Source organism: Ovis canadensis, chromosome 6 (genome assembly GCF_042477335.2).
Source record: "Ovis canadensis isolate MfBH-ARS-UI-01 breed Bighorn chromosome 6, ARS-UI_OviCan_v2, whole genome shotgun sequence".
Classification (NCBI taxonomy): Eukaryota; Metazoa; Chordata; class Mammalia; order Artiodactyla; family Bovidae; genus Ovis; species Ovis canadensis.
In genome coordinates, this window is record NC_091250.1 from 88,357,817 (window position 1) to 88,380,271 (window position 22,455).

Sequence of the window (22,455 nt, forward strand, 5' to 3'; positions counted from 1 at the left end):
TGTATTACCAGGTTGTATGTTTTCAGAAACACAAAATTTACTAAAGATTAGGGATTCTATATCCATTTCCAATCTGATGCTACAGTAAAAGTTTTCCAGAGCAACATCTAATATTTAGCTACTGCAGACTTGTATTATATCTTACAGTTTCTTGGCTTATCATGATTTTGATTTTTTAATAAAATGAGGGTGTTATGCAAGGATATGTACCATAGATGGGCTTCCCAGGTGGTGCTAGTGGTAAAGAACCCAGCTGCCAGTGCAGGAGACAGATGAGGGTTCGATCCCTGGGTCGAGAAGATCTCCTGAAGGGCATGGCAACCCACTCCAGTATTCTTGCCTGGAGAATCTCTTGGACAGAGCAGCCTGACGGGCTACAGTTCATAAAGTCGCAAAGAGCTGGGCATGACGGAAGCGACAGCACACACTCAAGTACAATATATAACACTATTGTGTTATATACTATATACTACATATAGTACAATATATAACACTTATTCATGAAACTATGAATTTTGTATAGCACCTATGGGCTTGGTTATAATGAGTTAATTAGGGCATCTAAAAGTAATAATGTTGTTAAGACTTTTGATGCCCTTTGCAAATTTGTTTTCATTGGATGTTTGTTGAATGACTGGACTTTCCTAGTTGGCGCTTTGAGGAAAGAAGATAAGGTGTGGGGAGGATGGGTACAGGCATGAGGGAAGTTAAAGTAAAGAAAAAAGGGAAGATAACCATTATGTGAAGTTTGGTTTATATGATAACTGAGGTAGCCACTTTTCTACCTCCTTCAATATACAATTTAGTTAAAAGTCAGCAAACTTTTTCTGAAAGGGGCCAGATGTAAAGTTGGCCATAAATTGTCTGCTGCAACTCCGAGAAAGTACCTATAGACATATGTAAACAATTGTGCCTGTGTTCCAATAAAACCTTAGAATCTTTGCATCTATATTCGTAAGATATTAATCTGTAGTTTTCTTCTAGTGTCTTTTTTTTTGTAGTGTCTTTGTTTATGGTAATGCTGTCTTCATAGAATCAGTTGGAAAATGTATAGAATTTATTACTTCTTTGTGGGCTCCTATTACACTATTAGACTGCTTGGATTTGATCATTCAAATTCATGCCTGTTTCACTCACTTTCTCTTCTACAACTTGCAGGGTTCAATATTATTATAGCTGCGGTAGAGAGTCTGTAATCTGGGAGATCCCCTCTCCTGCACTGTTTTGCCACCCTTCCAAAAGGATCCAGAAGCTGGCACAGCCCAACAGATTCAAGAGAGGGTACCTAACAGACAGGTAGAGTACCTTGAGAATCTCTATAAATTCTCATCTGATTTGGTGACTGTCACAATATTGTTGTTCTTATTTGAGTATATGCAATTTCACAAAATAGAAGTCCACTTGGTTTTCAAAGGATCAGAGTGAAAAATCAAAAGTTTGCAGGAATTTTAGGTAATCAGAAGATCATCATCAATAATTATATTTGACTCAAACTGTAGTGAAGCTAAAATTCACACCATACTCACCATTGTCAGCCAGTTCAAAAATATTCAAATGAAACATTACAGGTTTTTGCAATTCATGTTCTCTTATGCCCCTGTGACTATAAATACTCTTCCTTTTGCTTTAAATGCTGGATTTCTACTTGTCTTTAAAAGATCTCTGGGTTGGGAAGATCCCCTGGAGAAGGGAACAGCTACCCACTCTGGTATTGTGGCCTGGAGAATCCCATAGACAGAGGACCCTGGCAGGCTACGGTCCATGGGGTCACAAAAAGTCAGTCACAACTGAGCGACTTTCACTTTAAAAGACAGCTTAGGTGATACCTTCCACATGAGAACTATGATTGCAGTGAGGTTATTGGGGAAAATGTTAGGTTGTATTAGTGGAATATGTACAAGGTTCACATACAGGAGTGTGATACTACTACTGTGCACTACTTTAGTCAGCGCACATTAGGTGTGTATGTCCACTCATGGATGTTATACCTTAAGAAACTGATAATAAATTTGAGACTATTCAGATGGGAATGAATAAGATGTTGAGTCTTCTGGGAAGTGTTATATGAATAATAGTTAGGAGAAATAATATGTTTAACTTAGAGAAGACACCAAAGAAACAGTGATAACTGTGTTTAAAAGGTGATAGCTGTGTTTAAAAGGTCAGCATCTGAAAGGGGAAGGGAATATCAAATTAAAGTTACTTAATGTTGATTCTAGAACTTGAAGTAGAACAAGGAATTTATAGAGCAGCCAGCGTCACCTAAGTGTACAGAAATCTTTCTGATAACTATTCAGTAGGGAAAGTGTTTATCTGGAGAAATCAACTGCTATCTCCACCTAATTCCCTGAAAATGTTCAAGCACAAACAGGGATGATGACTTTCAGTTCAGTTCAGTTCAGTCGCTCAGTCATGTCTGACTCTTTGTGACCCCATGAATCACAGCACGCCAGGCCTCCCTGTCCATCACCAACTCCCAGAGTTCACTCAGACTCACGTCCATCAAGTCGGTGATGCCATCCAGCCATCTCATCCTCTGTCATCCCCTTTTCCTCCTGCCCCCAAACCCTCCCAGCATCAGAGTCTTTTCCAATGAGTCAACTCTTCGCATGAGGTGGCCAAAGTACGGGAGCTTCAGCTTTAGCATTATTCCTTCCAAAGAACACCCAGGGCTGATCTCCTTTAGAATGGACTGGTTGGATCTCCTTGCAGTCCAAGGGACTCTCAAGAGTCTTCTCCAATACCACAGTTCAAAAGCATCAATTCTTCGGCACTCAGCTTTCTTCACAGTCCAACTCTCACATCCATACATGACCACTGGAAAAACCATAGCCTTGACTAGACGGACCTTTGTTGGCAAAGTAATGTTCTGCTTTTCAATATGCTATCTAGGTTGGTCATAACTTTCCTTCCAAGGAATAAGCATCTTTTAATTTCTTGGCTGCAATCACTATCTGCAGTGATTTTGGAGCCCCCAAAAATAAAAGTCTGCCACTGTTTCCAGTGTTTCCCCATCTATTTCCCATGAAGTGATGGGACCAGATGCCATGATCTTTGTTTTCTGAATGTTGAGCTTTCGGCCAACTTTTTCACTCTCCTCTTTTACTCTCATCAAGAGGCTTTTGAGTTCCTCTTCACTTTCTGCCATAAGGGTGGTGTCATCTGCATATCTGAGGTTATTGATATTTCTCCCGGCAATCTTGATTCCAGCTGGTGTTTCTTCCAGTCCAGCGTTTCTCATCATGTACTCTGCATAGAAGTTAAATAAGCAGGGTGACAATATACAGCCTTGACGTACTCCTTTTCCTATTTGGAACCAGTCTGTTGTTCCATGTCCAGTTCTAACTGTTGCTTCCTGACCTGCATATAGGTTTCTCAAGAGGCAGGTCAGGTGGTCTGGTATTCCCATCTCTTGAATTTTCCGGTTTATTGTGATCCACACAGTCAAAGGCTTTGGCATAGTCAATAAAGCAGAAAGAGATGTTTTTCTGGAACTCTCTTGCTTTTTACATGATCCAGTGGATGTTGGCAATTTGATCTCTGGTTCCTCTGCCTTTTCTAAAACCAGCTTGAACATATGGAAGTTCATGGTTCACATATTGCTGAATTCTGGCTTGGAGAATTTTGAGCATTACTATGTGGATTTTAAAAAATATTCCTGCATTCAGGGAGTGGTTGAACTGGAAAACTTGAGTCTTTTTCCATCATAAAATCCAGCAAAAGTGGCCCAGTTCATCCACAAAATTTGCTTATTTATCAATTTATTCAATAAAATCCATTAATTTAGTTAAAATATACATGTAAATTTGGTAGTTATAGATTTTAATGTATAAACTAAAAGACTACTTGTTTGTCACCAATTTTTGAGACATTTTTGATGTTTCATATTAACCTACAATACCTAACTGACATTTATAAGACAGTATACCCAATAACAGCAGAACACACATTCTTCTCAATTGTACATGAAATATTCTTTAGGATAGATCATATATTAGGTCATGAAACAAATGTCAATAATTTGAGAAGAGTTGAATTCATATAAAATCAGTTCTCTGACCACAGTAAAATGAAATTAGGAACCAATAGCAGAAGGGAAATTTTAAATATGTGAAATTAAATACCTTCCTAAACAAAAACAATGGGTCAAAGAATGAATCACTTTGATATTAATAAAAATGAAAACTCAATATACCACTACTTATAGCTAAAATAGTGATTAGCGGGAAATTTTAGCTATAAATGCCTACATTAAAAAATAAAAGATTGAAAACCATAATTTAACCTTCCATCTTAAGAAATTACAAATGAAAATCAAGCTAATTCAAAAGTAGCAGATAGAAGGAAATAATAAAGATCAGAGTAGAAACAAATAGGAACTAGGGAAATGGAGAAAAATCAACAAAGTCGAACATTGGCTCTTTGAAAAGATCATCAACAATGACAAAAAAACACTTTGGCTAGACTTAACAAGACAAAAAGATTCAAGTTACTAAAATCATGAAAGATAGGAGCTTCCCTGGTGGCTCAGTTGGCAAAGAATCCACCTGCAATGCAGGAGACCTGAGTTCAATCCCTGGGTGGGGAAGATCCCCTGGAGAAGGAAATGGCAACCCACTCCAGTATTCTTGCTTGAAAAATCCTAAGGACAGAGGAGCCTGGTGGGCTGTGGTCCACGGGGTTGCAAAGAGTCAGACACAACTTAGCAACTAAACCACCATGAGAGAAAGAAAGGACCTTTCTAAGGAATAATATGCAAAAGAAGAGTTACTACTATTGACCTTATAGAGATAAAAAAGGATTATAAGGGATTACTCTGAGCAATTATAAGGTCAACAGATTAGATAACATAAATGAAATGGACAAATTCCTAGGAAGACAAACTACTGAAACTTATTGAATAATAGAAAATCTCAAAAGACTCATAATAAATAAAGAGATTTAATTAATAATTTTTAAAAACTTCTTATGAACAGCTCAGGAACAGATGCCTTCAGTGATAAACTTAGTGATATGTGTAGAGAAGAACTAACACCAATCCTTCAGTTTCCTCCAAAAACTAGGTCATGAGATCCATATTATTCCTGACACCGAAACCAGGAAAGGTCATTACAAGAGAACAAAATGACAGACGATATCTCTTATGAGTATATATGTAACAGTTCATACCAAAATACTACCAAACCAAGTCAAAATATACATGCAGCAGTCCATACCAGAATACTGAGAAAACAAATCTAACATATAAAAACAATTATACACCATGACAAAGTTGGATTTATTCCAGGAATACAAGAATATATTGAGTTCAGCATTCTGAAATCAATGTAGTACACCAAATAGAACAAAAAACCTTCTTCCGGAGATGGGAATACCAGACCACTTATCTGCCTCCTAAGAAATCTGTATGCAGGCCAAGAACCAGACATGGAACAGACTGGTTCCAAATTGTGAAAGGAGTACATCAAGGTTGCATATTGTCACCCTGCTTATTTAACTTATATGCAGAATACATCATGAGAAACGCTGGGCTAGATGAAGCACAAGCTGGAATCAAGATTGCTGGGAGAAATATCAATAATTTCAAATATACAGATGATACCACCCTAATGGCACAAAGTGAAGAGGATCTAAAGAGCCTCCTGATGAAAGTGAAAGAGGAGAGTGAAAAAGCTGGCTTAAAACTCAACATTCAAAAAACTAAGATCATGGCATCTAGTCCCATCACTTCATGGCAAATAGATGGAGAACAATGGAAACTGACACTTTCTTTTCTTGGGCTCCAAAATCACCACAGATGGTGACTGCAGCCTTGAAATTTAAAGACGCTTGCTCCTTGGAAGAAAAGCTATGACCAACCTAGACAGCATATCAAAAAGCAGAGACCTTGCTTTGCCAACAAAGGTCCATCTAGTCAAAGCTATGGTTTTTCCAGTAGTCATGTATGGATGTGAGAACTAGACTATAAAGAAAGCTGAATGCCGAAGAACTGATGTTTTTGAACTGTGGTGTTGGAGAAGACCCTTGAGAGTCCCTTGGACTACATGGAGATCAAACCAGTCAATCCTAAAGGAAATCAGTCCTGAATAATATTCATTGGAAGGACTGATATTGAAGATGAAACTCCAATACTTTGGCCACCTGATGGGAGGAACTGACTCATTGGAAAAGATCCTGATGCTAGGAAAGATTAAAGGCAGGAGGAGAAGGGGACGACAGAAGATGAGATGATTGGATGGCATCACCGACTTGATGGACATGAGTTTGAGCAAGCTCCGGTAATGTACAAGGAGCCTGGCATGCTGCAGTCCATGGAATTGCAGAGTTGGATATGACTGAGCGACTGAACTGAACTGAATTGAACTGAGCATGATTACCTGAATAGACTCAAAAAAAAGAACTTAAAATTTAACACACATCATACTCAACAAACTAGGTATCAAAGTGAATTTCTTCAATTTGATAAAGGGCATCTACAAAAACCCACAGCTAACATCATAATTAATGGTGAAAGACTGAATGCTTTTACCCTGAGATCAGGAGTAAGACAAGAACATCAGCTCTTACCATTTTTATTCAACATCACGTGCACATGCTCAGTCACTAAGTTGTGTCTGACTCTTTTGCAACGCCATGGACTGTAGCCTGCTAGGACTCATCTGGCCCTGGGATTTACCAGGCAAGAATACTGGAGTGGGTTGCCATTTCCTACTCCAGGGTATCTTCCCAATCTAGGGATTGAACCTGTGACTCTTGCATTGGCACGTGGGTTCTTTACCACTGAGCCACCAGGAAAGCTGCCGTTCAACATCATACTACAGATTGAAGTCAGAGCAATGAGGCAAGAAAAAGAAATAAAAGGTATTCAGGTTGGAAAGGAAGAAGTAAAACTCTCTCTTCTCATACCTATTAAAATTCTAGCTATCTTTTTCGACCCCATGGACTGTAGGAGCCTACCATGCTCCTCATGGGATTTTCCAGGCAAGAGTACTGGAGTGGGTTGCCATTTCCTTCTCCAGACGATCTTCCCAACCAATGGATTGAACCTGGGTCTCCCACATTCTAGGCAGATGCTTTACCATCTGAGCCACCAGGGAAGTCCTAGAAATTGACAAGGTGATTGTAAAATTCATATACAAATGCAAGAAACCTAGAGTAGCAAATAAATAGTCTTGAAAAAGAAGAGCAAAGTTGTAAGACTTACAGCTTCTGATTTGAAAACTTGCTAAAAATCTGCAATACTCAAAACATTGTGTTACTGGCATAAAGATATAGATCAATGAAAAGATCAAAAGACATACAGATCAATGGAAAAGAATTGAAAGTCCAGAAATAAACCTTTATGTTTATATCAATTAATTTTTGACAAGGAAAATTTAATTGAAGAACAATAGTCGTTTAAACAAATGGTGCTATGATAACTGATTTTTTTTTAAGTCGCTCAGTCGTGTCTGACTCTTTGCAACACCATGGACTATACAGTCTGGAATTTTCTAGGCCGTAATACTGGAGTGGGTAGCCTTTCCCTTCTCCAGGGGATCTTCCCAACCCAGGGATTGAACCCAGGTCTCCCACATTGCAGGTGGATTCTTTATTAGCTAAGCCACAAGGGAAGTCCAGGAATATCGGAGTGGGTAGCCTATCCCTTCTCCAGGGGATCTTCACAACCCAGGAATTGAACTGGGGTCTCCTTCATTGCAGGATTCTTTACCAACTGAGCTATCAGGGAGGCCCATGATAACTGGGCTTTTCATTCCTTGTATGTTTGGTGTGAAGTAGGGGTCCAAATGCATTCTTTTGCAAATGACCCCTACTTCACACCAAGCATAAAAATTAATTCAAAATGAATCACAGACCTAAATATAAGAGCAAAAATTGTAAAACTCTTAGAAGAAAACATAGGCATATATCTCTGTAACTAAGCAGTGGCTTCTTAGATATGACCCCAGAAACACACGTGACAAAAAAAGTACAATAAATTGGACTTCATCAAAAGTAAAAACTTTCTTTGCATCAAAGGGCACTCTCAAGGGAATGAGAAGACAACTCATACATTGGGAGAAAATATTTGCAGATTGTATAAGGGACTAGTATTCAGAATATATATATAAATAATTCTTAAAATTGTACAAAAAAGACAACCCAATTTTAAAAATAGGCAAGGGACTTGAATAGACATTTCTCCAGAGAAAATATACAATAAACCAAAATGCATATGAGAAATGCTAAATATCATTAATCATCTTGGAAATGCACATGAAAACCATGAGATTCTACTTCACACCCTAGAGTGTCAATAATAAATATACATAAAATAACTTGTATTGGAGAAATTGAAACCCTCATACATTGCTGGTGGGAATGTGAAATGGTGAAGCTTGGGTGGAAAATAGTTTTCCAGGTCCTCAAAATGTTAAACATAGAATTATCATATGATCAGCTACTCTTAGGCATGCACCGAAGAGAATTGAAAACATGGTCACACAAAAACTTGTACATGGTTATTCATAGCAGCATTCCAAAATAGCCAAAAAGTGGAAGCAACTCAAATGTTCATCAGTGGATGCATGAATAAACAAAATATGACAAGTCCATATAATGTGATATTATTCAGCCCTAAAAGAAACAACAATTGATACATGATTTTTGAAAATATGCCGAGTAGAGTAAGCCACACACAATAAGCAACATATTTGTATGATTTCATTTATTCGAAATTTCTAGAATAGGCAAATCCATAGAGACAGAAAGTAGATTACTAGTTCTAGGGATGATCAATGGAGTAATGGGGAAGGACTGTTAGTAGCTGTGGGATTTCTCTTTAGAGCATTGAAAACATCCTGGATTTAGGTAGTGGTGATGATTGCACAATTTTGTGAATGTTCCAGAAAGCACTGAATTGTACATTTCAAAGGGTAAATTCTATGATATGCTAACAATATTTCAGCTTTTAAATCTAACAGACCAATCCTAGAGGATAATCGTATTTATTTGAGAAAAACTTTTTCCATACTGTGTTTGTAGGTTTGTTGCTTGACAGATCTGTTCTGGAAAAGGCATACATAGGGAAGCCACTGTGATAATCGACCAGGTTGCTGGGAGTTATGGCCAGTACTCTCAGACTGCACTGCAGAGGAGCGGACCACAGAAGGTTCTTGATAGTGACTGGAATTTTTATCTCAGGGTTTTAATACGATGTTTTGGTAGACAGTGAAGTGTTTTTTAAACTGCAAGTCTCAACCCATCAGTGGATCATGAAATCAATTCCAATTATTTTTTTAATGAAATCAAATGAAATTTTAAAAATCAGAATATATTGCCTAGGGAAAGCATCATTTCATAATCATTTAGTTTCAGATATGCAAATTTACATATACTATGTCATAAAATCTTCCCTGGTGGCTCAGAGGTTAAAGCATCTGCCTCCAATGTGGGAGACCCAGGTTCGATCCCTGGGTCGGGAAGATCCCCTGGAGAAGGAAATGGTAACCCACTCCAGTATTCTTGCCTGGAGAATCCCATGGACGGAGAAGCCTGGTAGGCTACAGTCCACGGGGTCACAAAGAGTCAGACACGACTGAGTGACTTCACTTACTTAGTACTGTGGGTCATAGTAAAACAACTTTGAGAAACACCAATCTAATAGAAAGAGCATGAATGATTTGGGGAAAAGATGCTCCTGAGATAGAAACAATATATATATAATTGATTGGAGGTTAATTATAGCAATGAAGAATGGAGTTATGGTTCTTCCAGTGATTATATTTCATGTTCCATTTGCCTATAGACCCTTCAGTGATTACTTAATAAGAGATTCTCTTCAATTCTCTGATCCTTCTCCTCGGATATTACGACTCTCAGTAGCCAAAGCCACAAATCCAAACTATGTTCCTCCAAAAAGTGTAAGTGGGTCTGTATGTGAAAGAGACAGTTCCTATAGATTCTGTAACCTGACTGTAACTGTAATGTCTTCCCTCTTATTTCTAGGTGGGTATTTTTCTTTTCTTCCTGTTTATTTTCCCCTCTCATCAAATGAACTTTGCTATCTCCGCTGTGCCTAATGTATCAGTCAGGATTTGATGTGAGAAGCAGATTCACGATGAATATTATGTTAAATTAACCTTAAGAAATTATGGGAGCTGATGAGAAGTCTATGGAAGACTGTCATAGCAGCTGGGACTTGGGTCTGGTCATAGACCTAGGAGAAATGAGAGAGAGTAGGGGCAAATCAGAAGTTCCCTGGAAAATGCTTCAGTGGCCATTTCAGGTTCTTCAGTCCAGGAGAGTCTCACCTCTTCAGACAAGGGAGGAAGGCTCAGGATACTCAAGGGTACCCAGCTTCACTGGAATGTGCCCTTATGTTTCAATTCCAATTTTCAAGGTCCAATTCCTTCTCAATCTTAACTTTAATTCCTTAACTTTAATATAGGAAACGATATAAGTTTGGGAATTCAATTTGCACTGAACTACACCTATTCACCGGAGAAGGCAACAGCACCCCACTCCAGTACTCTCGCCTGGAAAATCCCATGGACGGAGGAGCCCGGTAGGCTGCAGTCCATGAGGTCGCTAGGAGTTGGACAGTACTGAGCGACTTCACTTTCACTTTCACTTTCATGCATTGGAAAAGGAAATGGCAACCCACTCCCGTGTTCTTGCCTGGAGAATCCCAGGGACGGGGGAGCCTGGTGGGCTGCCGTCTCTGGGGTTGCACATAGTCGGACACGACTGAGGCGACTTAGCAGCAGCAGCAGCACACCTATTCACAGAAGTAGATTTTGAGTTTGGTTTTCAGTATTTTCAGTCCTGTGACCATAGGAGATAAGGATTTATGAAGTCACAAAAACTTTTCCAGTCTCTTAACTACACCTTCAAGTGGGAATTTAAAGCCCTGAGCTGATAATTCTTTTCTCAATTTCTCCAGTGCACTTAGAGGCAATAAACCAACCCCATATACTTCTTTATTTCATTTGGTTACCCAAATGTTGCTTTCTGTTTTGTCAATGGATGCCATGGACTACCAGTGTCTTTTTTTTTTTTTTTTTTGACCCCTGGCAATAGAATCATTAATAGCTTTAAATCTAATCTGCTCAGAGAACAAATTCCAGGTAGTCTAGAACTAATATAGATAGGTATGCTGCTGCTGCTGCTAAGTCACTTCAGTCATGTCCGACTCCGTGCAACCCCATAGATGGCAGCCCACCAGGCTCCACCGTCCCTGGGATTCTCCAGGCAAAAACACTGGAGTGGGTTGCCATTTCCTTCTCCAATGCATGAAAGTGAAAAGTGAAAGTGAAGTCGCTCAGTTGTGTCTGACTCTTAGTGACTCCATGGACTGCAGCCCACCAGGCTCCTCCATCCATGGGATTTTCCAGGCGAGTACTGGAGTGGGGTGCCATTGCCTTCTCCGAATATAGGTATACTTCAGAGATATTTTGGGTTCAGTTCTAGACCATGCCAATAATGCAAATATTGCAATAAGTCAAGTCACATGAATATTTTTTTTCCCGGAGCATATAAAAGTTATGTTTATACTACTGTAGTCTATTAAGTATGCAATAGCATTATGTCTAAAAACCCAATGTATATACTTTCATTAAAAAATATTTTACTGCTAAAAATTCTTGACCATAATCTGAGCCTTCAGTGAGTCATAATCTTTTTGCAATAGTAAAGTCAAAGATCACTGATCACAGATCAGCATAATATAACAGTAATTAAAAAATTTGAAATGTTATGAGAATTACCCAAATATGACACGCAGATTCAAAGTGAGTAGATGCTGTTGGGGGAATGGTGCCTATAAACTTGCTTGATGCAGAGTTGCCACAAACTTTTAATTAAAAAAAAAAAAAGACAGCATTTGCAAAGTGCCACAAAACACAGTATGCCTGAACAGAGGACGCATCCCGAAGTTCTGATCTGGTTATCTGTTGCTTTATACCAAACCACACCCAAACATAGTGATGTAAAATAGCAGTTATTTTGTTATGCTCAAGGATTTAAAATAAATTTTTTTAAATTTGTTTATTTTTGGCTGTGCTGGGTCTTTGTTGCTGCTCATGCTTTTTCTAGTTGCAGAGTTGTGTCCTATGTTGGCAGGCGGATTCTTTACCCCTGAGTCACCAGGGAAGCCCACTCTGCTCAAGGATTTTATGAGTCAGCAGCTCTGACAGGGAAGCAGGTATGACTTGTTTCTGCTCCATGATGTCTGGAGCCTCAACTAGGAGATTTCTAATGGCTTGGGTGTCTCACATGGTAGGGAGCTGAAATCAACTGAAAGCTCCATACCTGCCTTGCTTGGCCTGCTGTTAACACAATACCGTAGACTGGGTGGCTTAAACAACAGACATTTCTTACAATTCTGGAAGCTGAGTAATCCAAGTCAAGGTGCCCTTAGATTCTTTTCTTAATGAGGACCCTCTTCTGGGTTGTAACAGCCATCCTCCCGATATGTGTCCCATGACCTATGCTTTGTATGTAAGCAGAGAGAGTTCTGATCTCTCTCCCTTTTCTCATAAGCACACTAATCTCTTTATGGAGGTTCCACCCTCACGACCTCATCAAACCTAATTATCAAAGCCCTCACCTCTAGTGCCATTGCATTGGGGGTTAGGATTTTAACATAAGAATTTGGCTGGAGGTTGGAGGGATGCTGAGGGAGTGGATATAAACATTCAGTCCATTGTGGTTATTCAGTTGCTAGGTCATGTCCAACTCTTTGCAACCCCATGGACTGCAGTAAAACAGGCACCTCTGTCCTCCGCTATCTCCTGGAGTTTGCTCAGATTCATGTCCATTGAGTCAGTGATGCTATCTGACCATCCCATCCTTTGCTGCCCACTTCTCCTTTTGCCTTCAGTCTTTCCCAGCATCAGGATCTTTTCCAATGAGTCGGCTCTTTGCATGAGGTGGCCAAAGTATTTAGAACCTTAGCATCAGTCCTTTCAATGAATATTCAGAGTTGATTTCCTTTAGGGTTGACTGGTTTGGTCTCCTTGAAGTCCAAGGGACTCTCGAGTCTTCTCCAGCATCACAATTTGAAAACATCAATGCTTCAGCACTCAGCCTTGTTTATGGTCCAGCTCTCACAGCCGGAAAAACCATAGCTTTGACTAGATGGACCTTTGTTGGCAAAGTAACATCTCTGCTTTTTGATATGCTGTCTAGGTTTGTTGTAACTTTTCTTCCAAGGAGCAAGTGCCTTTTAATTTCATGGCTACAGTCACCATCTGCAGTTATTGTGGAACCCAAGAAAATGAAATGTGACATTGTTTCCACTTTTTCTCCATCTGTTTGCCATTAAGTGATAGGACCAGATGCCATGATCTTCATTTTTGAAATGTTAGCCTTTAAGCTATTTCTTTCACTGTCCTCTTTTACCTTCATCAAGAAGCTCTTTAGTTCTCCTTCACTTTCTCCCATTAGAGTGGTCTCATCTGCATATCTAAGGGTGTTGATATTTCTCCTAGCAATCTTGATTCCAGCTTGGGATTCATCCAGCCAGGCATTTCACATGATATACCCTGTACAGAAGTTAAATAAGCAGGGTAACAATATACAGCCTTGTCATACTCCTTTCCCAATTTTGAACCAGATAGTTGTTCCATGTCCAGTTCTTGACCCACATACAGGTTTCTCAGGGGCAGCTAAGGTGGTCTGGTATTCCTATCTCTTGAAGAATTTTCCACAGTTTAATGTGATGCACACAGTCAAAGGCTTTAGTGTAGTCAATAAAGCAGATGTTTTTCTGGAACTCCCTTGCTTTCTCCATGAAATAATAGCTCGCAATTTGATCTCTGATTCAGTCCATTACAAAAACTATTTGTAGTGTCCCCAGCTGGAATGACTTGAAGGTTAAACTTAGCTGGGACTATTTACAGGGTCACCTTTGTATGGTCTATGTGGCTTAGACCTCTCTCAGCATGACAGCTGTATTCTGAGAAGGAATATCCTAAATTATAATGTTCCAAGGGTGAGCCTTCCAGAAGAATCAGGTAGAAGCTCCATGTTTTTCTTATGATTTGGCCTTGGAAGTCACATTATGTCTCTGCAGGCATACTCTGTTGATTGATAAAGGTACAAGTCTGGCCAAATTCCAGGGGGCAGGGCCGCAAACCCCACCTCTCCATGAGAGAAGTGGCAAAGAATTTATAGGCACTTAAGAAAAAACTTCCACACCCAGTGATGTGAGTCTTTTGGTATCCTTGAGCATGATTTTTGTATGAAGAAAAAACCGTGCAAAGGTATGCTCTTGAGTAATTAATAGCCAATTTTTTAAATTTCAAATTAGAAAATCTATTTATTAGACTTTTAAGTTTAGTTTGGTAGTTTTATTATTCTATTTATAATTCTAGCAGTTTTTGACAGCAACTTTTAAGAGTCCTAAGTAATATTTGATATACAAACTTAATTAAATTCATTTAAATAGTTTAAACTATATTTATACATGCTTACTTGCTCAGTCGTATCTGACTCTTTGCAACCCCATGGACTGCAGCCCACCAGGCTCCTCTGTCCATGGAATTTTCCAGGTAAGAATACTGAAATGGGTTGCCATTTCCTTCTCCAGGGGATCTTCCTGGCCCAGGGATTGAATTTGCATCTCTTGTGTCTCCTGCATTGGAAGGCAGATTCTTTACCACTTCACCACCTGGGAAGCCTAAATATATTAAATTTGATTTCTTTTTAGGTTACTTTATGTCAACCATCTACATTAATAAAACCTCAAGTATTAAATAGTTATTTAAAAATATAATACATTAAACTTATAAATATAGTGAGCCTGAAGTTTTTTTTTTTTTCTGAAGTTTTTTAATGTTGTAAGAATTGATACTGGCCCAGGTTCTTGGACTCTTTAATCAACAGATTGATAAGAGGCCAGATGAAAAATTCAGGCAAGGCTTCATTGGGATTCATGCTGCAGCAGGGGGGAGGGAAAACAAGTAAGAGGTGCCCTTGCTTGCTTCCTGAGAAGGGGGTGAGCTGCTCCCTCAAACAGGGGGAGGGTAGGGACAGATGGCTAGGTGGCTTGGTGGTAAAGAATCTGCCTGCCAGTGTGGGAGAGGCAGGTTTGATCCCTGGGTTGGGAAGATCCCCTGGAGGAGGAAACGGCAACCCACTCCAGTATCCTTGCCTGAAGAATCCCATGGACAGAGGAGCCTGGTGGGCTACAGACCATGGGACTGCAAAGAGTTGGACTCAACTGAGCCACTGAAGGGTGGCTTAGGTGGTCTGCCAGCTCCCTTGGTGGTGCTGTGTGCAGGGATCATGCTTTTGCTCCTGTTATCTCAAAGTGGTAGCTGAGTTTTGACCTTTTTGTATCTTCTACTTATTCATAATTTGCCCCGGCTGTGCACATAAGCAGTTCTTTTTAGTCCCCTTATAGTTTCTTTGTATTCTGTTGCTCCAGGAGGCACTTGTCAAGGTGCAGGCACTGCAATAAAAGGCCCCAGGTCCCAGCTTGTTTCAGAATGACATAAAGTGAAGATTTCAGCTGAATGTCATCCTTCCAAGTCAGTTTACTCCCTGATACACTGCAAACTGCAGTTGTAATGTTATCATTCTTACAGGCCAAATTCTCCTAAAACGTGTGCCTACTTTTATTTTAATATACACTTATTTTTTGTTTTTTAGTAATTTCAAATTTACTGACAATCTGCAAAAATTAAAGTCCATTGGCTTTGTCATTCTCTCTCCTCTGTGTAGGGTGTGTGTGTGTATATTTAATTTTTTCCCTGAATCACTTTTCAGTTCATACGTTTTTCTTTTTTTTTTTTTTTTTCATATGTTTCTCTTTCTCGGCCACCCTGCACAGCTTTTGGGATCTCAGTTCCCTGACCAGGGATCATACCTGGGCCACGGCACTGAAGGTGCCAGGTCCTAACTAGATCATCAGAGAACTCCCTCCCTGAATCATTTTTGAAAGTTAGTTACAGACATCGTATACCCCTTTCACTCAGTGCTTTATTGTGTTTCCTAACAATAGGCTATTATCTTTTAGAACTACAGTACTGTTACCAAGATCAGGAAATTTAACATTGATATAGTACCACATCTATTCTACGGTCCCTGTTCAAATTTCATCAATTTTTGCACATACTTATACTGAAGACATGGAGAAGGCAATGGCAACCCACTCCAGTACTCTTGCCTTAAAAGTCCCATGGACGGAGGAGCCTGGTAGGCTGCAGTCCATGGGGTCGCTAAGAGTTGGACACGACTGAGAGACTTCACTTTCATTTTTCACTTTCATGCATTGGAGAAGGCAGTGGCAACCCACTCCAGTGTTCTTGCCTGGAGAATCCCAGGGACGGTGGAGCCTGGTGGGCTGCCGTCTATGGGGTCGCGCAGAGTCAGACATGACTGAAGCGACTTAGCAGCAGCATACTGAAGACAAAGTGTTATTTCTATGAGTTTTATGTTCTTAGCTATTTGACAGTTAATTCTAAATCTTCTAAGAGTTTAAAAATAACACACACCCACAAAAGAAGTCAAGTTACTATTACAAGTGCCTGAGGTTACTTGCCACCAGAGACTTCTGATGGATACACTGTAGGAAGGCCTTTTACCTCTATGAATGTCATACTAAGTCTCTTTTAATAGTAACTGTTAGGACTGTTGTGGTTCAGTTCTTCCCTATCTTTAGTTTAAAAGTAAGTTCCAAAACAGCTGAGTTTGAATCTATACAACCTAGTTTCAGAAGGATGGAAATTTATCCTTTTGGCTATAATCATGGGTTACTGCAATATTCTCATCTCTTCTGTTGAATTTACTGAGAAGTCTGGTCTAGCAATCAGATACTACTTTGTAACTATGATCTAGATAGTAGTGTTTGATGCTTATAATTACTATTTTCTTTTTCTCCCCTAGATTGAAACCAAGATTTTGTCGTCTACCCTGACTGCTATTGCACCTCCTAGAATTGTAGACCTTGCCCATCCACGGATTAAGATAGAGGGTCTGTGCTTTGAAAGAGAAAGAAGTGAAAAGCCCATTCGTCCCGTAAGCCGTCACTACCTTGGCATCCTTCAGCTCACTTTCTGCTCATTCCAAGGTGTTACTTTGCCTCTGTAGGGCATAGACCGAAGTCATTGGATAAGAAAACCTTGAAAGAGTAGTCTGTAGCAGGAAGGAAGTTCTAGCTGCAAGATACGGAGAGAGGTTGAGGGTGAAGAGCATCATGGATTTGGGAGTCAATAAGAGCTGGGTTCAGGTTCCTGCCTCACTACTGCTAGTTCTATGATGTTGTGATAACCTTCTTGAGCCTTATTCATTCAATAAGGATTTGAATCTCTACTGTGTGCCAGATACCATGCCCAGTGAACACAATGGAGGGAAACCAAAAAAAAAAAAATTAAATAGATAAGATGATGTCAAGTAGTGGTAAGTGCTATGATGAAAATGGGAAAGGAGTGACTATGGCTGAGGGTAGAGAATATGCTTATTGTGTATAGTAATCAGGGAAAGACTCTCAAAGGAAAGACTATTTGAGCTGAATGAGAAGGGGTCAGCTAAGTGAATGAGAAGAGAAGAGAATGTTCTAGTAAAGGGAAGAGCACATGCCAAAGTCCTAAAGTTGTGATGGCATTGTGAGCAAGGGGATTGTCAAGATAATAGTTCCAAGTTTCAGGACTGTTGTGACTTGTGGTGTCAATAAGGCAAGTGTTTAGCCCAGAGCCCAGCACCTTCAGTGGTTTCCCTTACTCTTCCTCCCTGACACTTCCCTCCATTCATTTTAGTGGCTACTTGACTTCTAATCCCAACTGAGTTTTCAATAAATACCTAATGATCATGTTGCCAAAGGAAGTCACACCAATTTCATCATTATAGGAATCTGAGGATTAGATGTGGAATTCTGTTAGGAAATTCCCTAGGGAATCAATAAAACCTTGGGAGAGTGACTTGAGTTTGCTAAAATGAATTGTGACCTTTGGGCAAATCAAAACTTGATTCTTGGTTTTCTTGGTATGTGATTATAGCCATCTTTTTTTTTTTTAAGTTTTTTTATTGAAACTGTTACAATATTTCTTCTGTTTTATGCTTTGGTTTTTGGCCATGAGGCATGTGGGATCCTAGCTTCCCAATCAGGGATCGAACCTGCACCCCCTGCATTGGAAGGTGAAGTCTCAACCACTGGACCACCAGGGAAATCCCGATTATAGCCATCTTTAATTGCTAGAATTGTCTGGGGGTCTAAAAAAATCTTTTAAAAAAATGATTCCACTGTAGATGAGGCTTCCCAGGTGGCTCAGTAGTAAAGAATCCACTTGCCAATGTAGGAGATGAGGGTTCAATCCCTGGGTCAGGAAGATCCCCTGGAGAAGGAAATGGCAACCTACTCCAGTATTCTTGCCTGGAAAGTTCTATGGACAGAGTAGCCTGGTGGGCTGTAGTCCATGGGGTCACAAAGAGACAGACATGACTGAGCAACTGAACATGCACTACTGCAGATAATCATACTCTTCAGAGGGAGAGAATAGTAGCTACATGTCATCTTTCCTATTTTACCAACAAAGCAACATAATAGAAAGGCCTCCTGGCAGATGTGGTTTCCAAAGTAAGACCAAAATGAGTCAATGAGTCTGTCAGTCAGCATATCTTAATTCAGCAATAATTATGCACCAGAATCTAGTCTAGCTTTGGGCAAACAGGTACATCTCTCAAGCAGCTTATATTCTGGTGGGGAGAAGCAGACAATAAACACCCCAATAATAAAATAAATGAGCTAAGGCAGGTGTTGGTGAGTTCTGTGAAGAAGATAAAATAGGGTAATTAGAATGGCTGGTATACCTTGGATGGTCAGGGAAGAGCTTCTTGAGGATGTGATGTTTGAGTCTAGAGACTTGAATGATGAAGAGGAGGCATGACAAGAATGGGGAAAGAGAGTTTCAAGCAGAACTGGCAGGTGCAAAGGTCTTGAGATGGAAAGAGCTGGGCCAGAGGGGCCTGTGTGGCTGGGGTCTTAGTGATCAAGGGAGAGATGGAAGGAAGGTGAGATCATGGAGGATAGCAGGCAGATCATGTAGGGCCTTCTTGACCACAGTAAGGAGCCTAATTCTTAGCAAAATGGAAAGCTGCTGGAAGGTTTAAACCCTGAGAGTGACATGATTTGACTTGGGCCTTGGAAAGTACATTCCTCGTCAAGTTATTATGGTGATTGCATGGGAATGATACAGGCAAATCCCTGAGAACACTCTCTGGCTCATGGAATACATTTGTTAAAATGCACCTTCTCGCCCTCAGTAACTGCTGTATGAAGGCTGGATTGTATGGGGCAAGAAGGGAAGCAGAGAGGCCAGTTAGAGAGTAATCAGGAGAGAGATAATGGTGACTGGATAAATGCTATACCTGGAAAGAGAGATGTGAAATTTTTGTGTCATTTTGTTTCCACTATAGATCTCCCACGCTGCCTTGCTGGCCCACCCTAGCCCTCGAATAGTAGCTCTAGCTAAGGCCAAGCCTCTTCATAAAGATTATTTACCTCCCCGCGATGCCCTCTGGCCAGTATCTTATGCTGCTATCCATTCCAAGATATCTCCCAGAATTCAAGAACTAGCTAACCCAAATACAAGGTATGTCAATTAAAGGCTAAGATGGGACAGGAAAGCCTGGGGATACTAAGGAGAGGGAAAAGGTGATCTGGTAAGGTCAGTGAAATGAATTGCAGGAAAACAATACATTTTTTAAATCATCTCACTTGTTACATTTATTGTGGCAAATCTATGGTCTTCTCACCATGAATTGTTGATAAGACTACAATTAAATAGTGGACTAGCTTTAGACCTAGGATACAACTAGCTTTGAGCTTTAGACCTAGGATACAACTCTGTTATTATGGATATGGGATTATTCATCTATATTATTAAGGGAATAATCTATCTCTGTTGTTGGGACTTCCCTAGTGGCTCAGGTGATAAAGAATGTGCCTGCAATGCAGGAGACCTGGGGTTCATCCCTGGGTCAGGAGGATCTCCTGGAGAAGGGAATAGTTACCTACTCCAGTATTCTTGCCTGGAGAATTCCATGGACAGAGGAGCCTGTTGGGCTACAGTCCATGGGGTGGCAATGAATGGGACAGGACTGAGCGACTAACACACATCTATACTTATATTGTTAAGGAAAACGAATTATAGAACAGAAACATAATTGTTACAGTTTCCTGCATTGCAGGCAGATTCTTTAAGGGCTGAGCCGTGGGAGAAGCCCCACTTATATTATCTCAGAGTACATAATAAGCTGGTAACAATGGTTACTTTGGAGGCCTAGGGAGCTAGGATGGGAAGAAGACTTATTTTTCCCTAAATAGACTTTTGTAATTTTTCAATGTTTTTGCATCATGTGCATGTATGAACTATTTCAAATAAATCAGAAAAAATATTCAACAAAGAAAAACTTGCCTCTAATTCCTGTTCATTTTTCAGAAGACTTCTCAACTTGCCTGAACCTCAATTCATTTTGTTACCTTCAAGGGATAATACTTGATCCCCTTTTTCTAGCACCATCAAGAAAACATAATTGAAAAAGTTGTAGTAGTCTTGAGCTCAGGGAATAGGAAATATATTCAATCTTACATAATAAAATATTTTAAAATTTTGCAATAAGTTTTTCTTAAAAAAAAAAAAAAGTTAAACATCAAATGAAATGACAGTCATTCTCTGTACACTGACCGAGGAAAGGGAAGAGTAAGATCAGGTACTCAAGATTCTGTCCTGGTAGCAAAATTCTTATTTGGTGGTTAAGGATGGAAACTTCAAAAAAACATAATTTCTTGAAGTTCACTAGTGAACTGTCTGGCTTTGTTTTAACACTGCCAAATTATTGAGGAATTTCCAGCATTTGTTTTCTATGGAAAGAGGAAAGGCTTTGGAATCTGACACACATCTAGATTTGACCACAGGTCATTCTTACGACTTGCCTGAACCTTCATCTCCTTATCTGTATAGTGGAAGTCAATGATACCTGTTTTATGAGATGCTTATGAAAATCAAAATGGGATAATATCACAGTGCCCAACATATAGTGGATGCCTGAGGAGTGTTAGTTCTCTTTCCCTTTCATCCTATTTCAAGTTGAATCTTTTTTTCCATTTCAGGACTCCTATGCATATTGTCTATTATGATCCAGAAGTCTTTAAAGTCAAGCCAGCTGCCTTGAAAACACAGTGTTCTCCGAGGATCCAGGAGTTGGCAGAACCTATTACTCATTAAAAACAGAAAGCCACAGTTCCCTAGTCTCTTGCTGTCAGTTTGCAGCCTCCACCCCCTCAATACACCCTGGACCTCTAGGGAACACCACTGCTGCTGTTACCTGCAATCATGTCTTCAGCAGGTCCGGGGATTCTAGCATGCTTTAAAGAGAAAACGAATGCCCGCCTTACTATCCTTATTTCTCTCCCCATGCATATCTCAGCGGTCTCATTGCTCTGGCGGACCTGAAAAAAAAACCTCCATATATTTGCTGGTTTTGCTTTTCTTTTCCCAGTGTGATCTATGTTCTCCAGTAGCTGATCACATCTCACTGACTTCTCAAATAAATCCTGAAGACTGAAATCATTCTCCGTGTTACTTTTCCATTGCCCCCTCATTACTGAGAAGTAACACTGAAAAACAGTGAAGCCTTTGTGGATAAGTCAAAATGCTTTCTATAATCTGTAGATGAAATTTAGGAAACAGGTTACTATATTTTTTTGAATGAGTAAATGAACATGTATTAAATATTTTTGTGATAAGTGCTACACTAGATACATATCAAAGGAAATACAGTAACCTTATGAGATAATTATTATCATCTTCAGTTTACAAGCAAGAACATTGAGATCCAGAGTTTATATGCCTAGATTATATTGCCATAGAGTTATAAATCAAATTGCAACTTTCAGCTCCAAATTGAAGTATAATTTTATTAAAAATATAGTTATATATTAAAATCAAATTATTGATAAACTTGGTAATTTCTGCTTACTCTGGATCAGAATTTTTTAACCTAGAGTCTGAAGACAGCCTTTGCAGGGTCCATAAATCTTCTATGAGTTCATGTACAATTGCATGCATGTCAGTTTGCTGGGAATAGCACCCATGCTTCTTTCTTTGTCTGTGCTGGGTCTTCTTGCTGCTTGTGGTCTTTCTCTAACTGCAGCGCTCCGGCTCTGTAATTGTGCTGTGTGGGCTTAGTTTCTCTGGCAGCATGTGAAATCTTCTCAGACTAGGGAATGAACCATGTCACCTGCACTGGTCATTGGACTCTTTATCACCAGACCACCAGTGAAGTCCACATCCATGGTTCTTATCATAGTCTGAAAATAATTCATGCCCTGAAAAATGTTATGAAGCAGTGTTCTAGATGATAGCTTTTCATTTCTCAAAATATTTGATTAAACCAGTAGACTTTATGTTTTACTACTATATATTTATCACCACAACTGGAAGCAGAAGGGAGCCTTGGGTAGCTTTTGTA

The 22,455-nt window shown here is 39.6% G+C and overlaps 1 protein-coding gene across 1 annotated transcript in view; it reads left to right on the forward strand.

The window, feature by feature from the left end:
• Window positions 1-21,551, forward strand: part of SPMAP2L (sperm microtubule associated protein 2 like) — a 38,812-nt gene extending 17,261 nt beyond the window's left edge. The window contains exons 5-9 of the mRNA XM_069595029.1: window positions 1,159-1,296; window positions 9,788-9,902; window positions 16,873-17,004; window positions 19,399-19,574; window positions 21,095-21,551. Of these exons, the coding sequence (XP_069451130.1) occupies window positions 1,159-1,296; window positions 9,788-9,902; window positions 16,873-17,004; window positions 19,399-19,574; window positions 21,095-21,209 (676 nt within the window). The 3' untranslated portion in view covers window positions 21,210-21,551. The remainder of the gene's footprint in view (window positions 1-1,158; window positions 1,297-9,787; window positions 9,903-16,872; window positions 17,005-19,398; window positions 19,575-21,094) is intronic.
• Window positions 21,552-22,455: the final 904 nt, after the last annotated feature.